General features: G+C 42.6%; 1 protein-coding gene across 1 annotated transcript in view; it reads right to left on the bottom strand.

Annotated features, from left to right (window-relative positions):
* MAGI1 (membrane associated guanylate kinase, WW and PDZ domain containing 1) overlaps positions 1 to 6,841 on the bottom strand; it is a 332,618-nt gene that overhangs the window by 590 nt on the left and 325,187 nt on the right. The window contains exons 20-24 of the mRNA XM_085300010.1: positions 6,616 to 6,706; positions 6,421 to 6,484; positions 5,283 to 5,429; positions 3,966 to 4,104; positions 5 to 392 (exon numbers count right to left, since the gene is read on the bottom strand). Coding sequence (XP_085156136.1) covers positions 5 to 392; positions 3,966 to 4,104; positions 5,283 to 5,429; positions 6,421 to 6,484; positions 6,616 to 6,706 — 829 coding nt within the window. The remainder of the gene's footprint in view (positions 1 to 4; positions 393 to 3,965; positions 4,105 to 5,282; positions 5,430 to 6,420; positions 6,485 to 6,615; positions 6,707 to 6,841) is intronic.

Genomic DNA, 6,841 nt, shown 5'->3' with positions numbered 1-6,841 from the left:
CGGCTCCCTCCTCCGCTGCGGCCGCTCCCGCCGCTCCAGCGTGGTGTCGGCGCTCCTCGTCCCTTCCCTCCTCTTCTCGGGCGCGCGCCGCCTCGGCCCGCTGGCCGCCGCCGGGTCGGGGCGCCCGTCGCTCCGGCTGCCCGTCGCGCCGCCGGGCGTTTTGGAGGTCCCGTTCCAAGTGTGGTGCGCGCTGGGATGTCTGCTGGCCTCTCTGCTGCCTTTCGGGTCTCTAACGTAAGCCCGCCTGTCCCCGTGAGGTGATGGTTTGTGAAGGTCTGGTGGATAACTGGACTCCGATGATGGGTGCTGCCGCCGGCGGGACGGCGCCGGCCTCATTTCCGATAGGTTTTGTGAACCGGCGGCGGCACCGCCGCTCCCGTCGCCGCTGGGGTCTGCAAGGAAACAACAGCAGAGCGTTGGGTGCCGGCGCCGGCCGCGCCGCCGCCTCGCGCTCCTCCGACTCCGCCGGCGGCCTCACCCCCGGCAGCTCCGCTCCTCGGGGCCGGCGGGCGCCGCGGGGCCTGGCCTTTCCCGCCCTCGCCCCGGCCCCCCGCCGGTGGGAACAGAAATCGGGATTGCAGGTGGGGTCGCTAGAGTATTTTTTTTTTTTTAATTATCATTTATCTTTTCATTTATTTATTTTATCGTTTCCAATAAAAAAGGGCCTTCAAGAAAAGATTTCTTTACCCCCTTTAAGTCTTTCGAAACAATTGCCTGCCGTATGTGGGAAACCTTGTTTTAAATAACCCCCAAAGCACAGGAAATATAATTAATTACTAAGCTTTGACCGTGTAAATAGCATTCAGAGGTGTGATAATTAGACTGTAATCACGTAATTTCTATTCTATTAAGACAGTGCCTGATCTCGCTTAATTCTACCGCATTATAAAAAAAAACCCTCAGATAGATTAGATTTTTTTTTTTTTTGGTTTTGCCACAATGATGCACAGATGATGACAGGAGTTATGATTTTGTTATATCAAAAGCAATGGAAATACACTGGAACATGTAGGATGGCTTTGATCAAAACCCAATTGCCAGTTCATCACTGCCAGCCGGTATTTCAGGTAAAACAGAGCTGAGCTACCTCTGTGAGATGAACTGCAAAGCAGAGAAAGTAAAAAAAACAAAAAAAAACAAAAAAAAACAAAAAAAAAAATCCCTGCACCCAGCCCTGCACCGTAGCTAAGCTACAATTACTCGCGTCATTTGTAGCGGATGTTTATGAACAATTCATTATAGACATTAAAGTAGTTGCACTGCCTGAATGGGAGATGCGGGGGTGCCTTTTTTCTTTTTTTTTCTTTCTTTTCTTTCTTTTTTTTTTTAAGAGCAATTGGCAAATAAAAACAATTGTTGTTTTTTCCCCCCTCTAAAGCCTCCCCTGCAGGGCAGCTCTGCAGCTGCTCCCTCCGTGCCCGGCCGTTTGCACCGAGACGCCCGCGTGGTGGTGGGCTGCCTGGACGCCTACGGCCAAAAAGCCAAAACCAGGCTTTTTCAGAGCCAGAATTTCTCCCTTCTCCTCCCCCAGGCCAAAGGCTCCGCATGCTCCCATCTCCTAACGCTGCTCCCGCCGGGCTGCGGTTTTCTCCCGGAGCTGCGGCGTGCCGGTGAGCGCCCGGGCTGTTATTTTTGCAAGTCCCCGGTGAAGCCCGCGTTGTGACTCCCGGGTGCTCGTTTTCACTCGATAGCCAGCGGCATGGAGGCCCGCGGCTCTAAGCGGGCGGCTTGTGGCAACCCGGCTACCGTGCAAGGTAACAGCGAGGCTCACACATGGCTCGTGGCGTACTTACAATTCAAAGGAGGCAGGGTGCTCAGAATGAATTGCTGGACATATATAAAATATAGCAAAGCGAAAAGCAATGTGAGGGAATTAGGCCACAGCACAAAAACACCTAGTATTGATTTTAGCTACAAACCGTAGTTTGATTATGGCCCATAAGGTAGAAGCAAGACTCCCCGAGCTTGTCATTTCTCATACATGCAGCGATATTAGGAGGTATCATCGCTGAGGGAGGAAGAGCCCAGCACCAAGAAAAGTGAGAGAAAGAGAAAGAGAAAAGCAGAAAATTTAGATTTCCCTATAATAAAGGTGAAAGAAAGAAAAATCTTCATATTTTATCTTAGAATAAAGAAAGTTTATTTTTCCAGTCAGATTGTCTAGGCTTCACCCAAATATAAGGCTGCAAAGACAGCAGTTGTTATTATAGTGACATAACGAGACATCTAGGAGGTGATTCAATAACCCAGACAACGAGAGCACCCATTCTAAGAGACAGCTGGAACAGCGACACAGAATGTCATAGAAAAAACATTAACAATCAAACAACGACAAAAAATAAAGTCCACCAGAGACCACAACATTAAAAATAAGTACAAAACTCATTACAAAAATATACAGCCTCATAGAGAAGCACGTTCCAATCAAGTCAGAAAAATATTGGAACTTAACATTATTAGAGTAACCATTTGCGACTGCAGTGAACAGAACGGAGGAGAGGAAGTCCCAAATGTTACAAGGATATTCTTTACAGTAGTGCAGCCCCTGTATATTAAATCCTTGCTTGGAAARCCAATGTTTAGTGATTTATCCTTAGCCAGAAGAAAGTTGGTGTTGGATTTTCATCCTCAGTGCAACAGACATATGCTTTGAGATGTGAAGCACTTAATTTACAGGATATTTATGAAGTCTAGCATATGATACAGTACTGTACATCCAAAGGAGTATAGGAAAAGACAAAAGTAGAAAGAACATTACATAAATTCAGTGCCATTAATGAACCTTCTGGTGTGCTATTTATATTACAGAAGTGTAAACCCACAGCTTCCCTTCCATATTATTAAATACTTCAATTGTTTGTTGGTTATACTCTGAATTTGTCATTTTAAGTTAAATAATGAGCAGAATGAGCAAAAACTCTTGATCATGGTACAGTAAACTAAAAGAAAATCTAGTTCATAAATTGTGCAGAATGGTGGTTTTGTTGCTTTGTTTTTAGAAAATGGAGTGAAAAACACACAACTACTGACACAGAAACAACCCAAATAAGAGGAGAAATGTATAAAGGACATCCCTTCAATCATCAGTTTCTATAGAAACCTCAAAGACCTTTGGTTGGGAGTAGCCCTCCATCGAGGGCACAATATTTGACAATTATCTCAAATAAATAAGACATAATTATAATATTAAATAGAATGCTAAGTTAGGCCACCCAGCAATCCAACCTCTGCGGGAGGAAAAGGAATTCTAATGCAATTCTTAGTAAGAAACAAGGACTGAATGCTTCCCCCAAGACAGACACGAGAGCACCTTTTCATAACCTCCTCACCTTTTCGCACCTTGCAAATTAACAAGTTGAAACCAGCAGAGAGTTTAAGGGGGAAGAAAAGGGCTTGGGAGGCCAAATCAACATATTTCTGCAGTAAAGCTTTTTTTTTTCTTAAATAACTTTATAAATATTTACATAAATATTAAGGGAAGGCAAATATCCCATAAGCCATCTTGGCATTCATGTCTATGGATACAGACAGGAACTAAGAGAAAAGCCTAACAAAAAAAATCACTGTTTAAAATAATAATTCAGGATCCCAGTTTTTGCATTGATTAGAAGTAGAGATCTATTTGAAACCACAATTCAGCCGCTGAGAAAGTTTGGCACAGTTCAATGACATTCCTTGTTTGGCTGGACAAGACATTAAGTTTTTGCTTTGTTTTCCTCTCTGATCACCAAAAATACTGCTAGGATGATCTTGCCTTACACTGTGCCCCACGTCCATGGAAGCAAGCAAAGGATGAAATGTGTAGAAAATTCAGCACAAGCGAGGCAATTAATCATATGTTGCAAAGGTTGGTAAGACACTGGTGAGAAAGGAAAATAAAAAAGAATCCCCGCTTCAGATCTTGAGACAAATCATTCATGGAGTGATGCCAGGGAAGAAAGGAATGTTTTCATAGTTTGACCCACCATATTCTGGGACTGAGCCATCTCCACGTTTCAGAAACAGGCGGACCCTGCGGCCACCGTTTTTAATCAGTTCTATGGCCCGAGCGTGCTTCATGTTCTTGGTAGTCTCCCCGTTGATCTCYAAGATTTCATCACCGATCTGTCAATGTAAGGAAAGAGAAGAGGCTAAGATTAGAAACAAGGCTCAAAGAGGGCCACGAGCATTTTAGGTAGAGGAGAATGGCTGCAGCAATGGTGGAGGAAGAATATGCCCAAGGGGAGGCTACGTATGCCTGACTCCTCCTAGGGACACCTCCCGACCTGGCCTGCAGAGAGCAGGGCGCAGGCCCTGCAAGACATGAAGCAGACAGGGAATACCTTCAGGCATCAACATATTTCACTGTCACTCTGAAATCCCACCTTGCTTTACTGCATTGCCTAATGTTTCGTTTGAACTGGTGTTACATTTATTCATTTTATTTTGAATCAGTAAACTGGTATGAATCAGTAAACTTGCTTTTCTAAATACAATCAATTATCAGGATAGGAAAACAGGGCTTGAAAGAGCTGGTCAAAGCACTGGCTTCCATAAAAGCAGCCCTGATTTAYTTCCATCAGCAAAATTTCTAGACCTGCAGATCTACCCTTGGCAAAAGAATCTTGAAAATGCCCTTCAGATGATATTTGGGGAGGAAAAGACATATGCTATAAAGTTATTATGCATCCCCTACTGGAGGAGCAAGGAGTACATAAAAGTCAGTTTTTGTAGGCATTTAATAATATCAGTCCTTGCTATAATGTTTATAATCATTCATTAATGCAAAATTCTGTGATAGACAAAGGTAACAGTTAATACTAATTAAAAACACTGTAATTTTGCAAACCATTGTTCAAAATAGATGAATGGTCCCTCACTACTCTTCTGTATCACTGCTGAAGAAATGCAGCCAGCAAAGATACCTCGAGTCTTTACCCACAGCTCCAGCTCCCCAGCTGGCAAACGCCGTGGCTATAACATTCCCACTGCCACACCTGTCTTGGTTAGACATCAGTTTACGTACTAGAATTTGGAAATCTGGGTCTAGAGCAAGGATGGGGTGAAGTCTTCCCACACAAACACATTTTAAAAGACCCTACAAAGTCTGACAGAAACTGCTGACAGAAGTAAATAGAAACTATTGTTCATTTCAGTTATCATTTAGTTTTCCTCTTAGTTGGCACAGCTTGCTGCAAAGTGTCTTTTTTTTTTTTTTTTTTTTTTTTTTTTAAAAAAAAAATTTTTTTTTTTTTTTTTTTTTTTTTTTTTTTTTAAAAAAAAAAGATCTGTTTTGTGCATACCCTCATCTTCCCACATCTCTCAGCGGGACCATCCTCAGCTAGCCGCAACACATACAGATCCATATTATACTCCCGGCCACCTCGCAGGCTAAAGCCAAACCCTTTGGCTCCTCTTTCCAGCTCAACAGTATAAAAATCTTGGTCCTGCTGGAGGAAAGAAAACATATGTGCAGTTGAACAGAAAGTTAAATGCTGTTCTGTATCTCATTTAGAAATTATTCACATAGTGTCCTTTTTTTTTTTAATTAAAAAAGTTTTTTTTTTTTTTTTTTACTTTTAATTAAAAAAGAATAATCAGTTGAGTTGTCAYACAAAGACTAGGATTCCCTGGTTCCTCAGACTCATCCTGTAATTTGCAGAGTGGGCGATGGGCTGCAAAGGATTGAGTGAATACGTCCCACAGATTTTTAGGCACCTCAGTCACAGAACATAGCCTCTCCTGTGCCCAATGGAGAAAAAAAAGGTACTTCTGGAGGGTGGTCAGCTCATGCCAGGCTTCACTTAAATACTTAAGGGTAACCCAGATGAAGCTATATCATGGTGCTGGCTCCTCCTTTCAGTTACCACGCTATACATTACATTACAGGAAGCTCAGGGGCACAAACACTGTTTTGCTCTGCAGCACGAATGCTGTTAGCACGGAGATGTTTTGAAGATCCTAATGAAAAGAGGTTAGCTCTGGGCTGGCCAGTGGCAAGGAAAGCTAACAGTGAGATAATCTCTCTAATAAGATGCAGCCTGCAAAAGCTGAAGCCCTCCAGTTACTGCCCCTTATTAAGTTTGGCTCTTTTTTGTCCTTTGAATTTCTCATTTGCACACTGCAGTACTTTCCGGAGAGGAGGCCCCTCAAAATATACACTTCAATAAACAAACATATAAATTATTACTGTCATAAAATCATTAGTGTCTGTTTTTTTTTTTTAATCTTGATGAGACTGCATTTGAAACATTTGCCAGCTGAAACAACAGCAACACMTATTAAGAAACTAATCAGCTAATCCCTCTTTCTCGACTGAGGAGGCTGATGGAGACCAGCCTCCCAGTAGGAATTTTCTTGGGAAACATTTGAACACAGCCCTTAAGCACACTAGAAGCAATAGTCTGTGGTAAACAAAGCAATTAGAAAGGTGCTCCTTACCTGTGCTGCTTGGGGCGGTTTGAAATCAAACTGAGATTCCTGCTTTGGTTTGGCGTTGTTCCTGCTGAAATGAATGAGAGAAAAAGACAGAAAGAGGGAGAAAGGAAAAATACAGCTCATGGGATGTGAAGACAACCAAAAAATAACCAAAGGGAGAGCGTGTCAACACGCTCTCCTCAAGGAAAGTAATCTGACCTGCTCTCCTGTGGTATTTGCTGAGGAGTATGTGTGGTTGTAATCGTAGCAATTTTTTCTGCATTGGTCAATAAAGTAGCATTGGAGGATTCTGTAAAATAAATTTTTTTTATTATGAGGGAAGATCATGTTTGTTCACTGAAAAAATACAAGTTTGCAAAAGCATTTTCCCTGGAAGTATCATTACAATTTTTTGTTTCTGCCTTTTTTTTTTTTTTTTTTTTTA

Source organism: Rhea americana, unplaced genomic scaffold (genome assembly GCF_003343005.1).
Source record: "Rhea americana isolate MKP2758 unplaced genomic scaffold, rheAme1 scaffold_16, whole genome shotgun sequence".
In the NCBI taxonomy this organism is placed as follows: Eukaryota; Metazoa; Chordata; class Aves; order Rheiformes; family Rheidae; genus Rhea; species Rhea americana.
The sequence above is the reverse complement of the archived record's forward strand: the minus strand, read 5'-3'. Positions and strand labels throughout refer to the sequence as shown.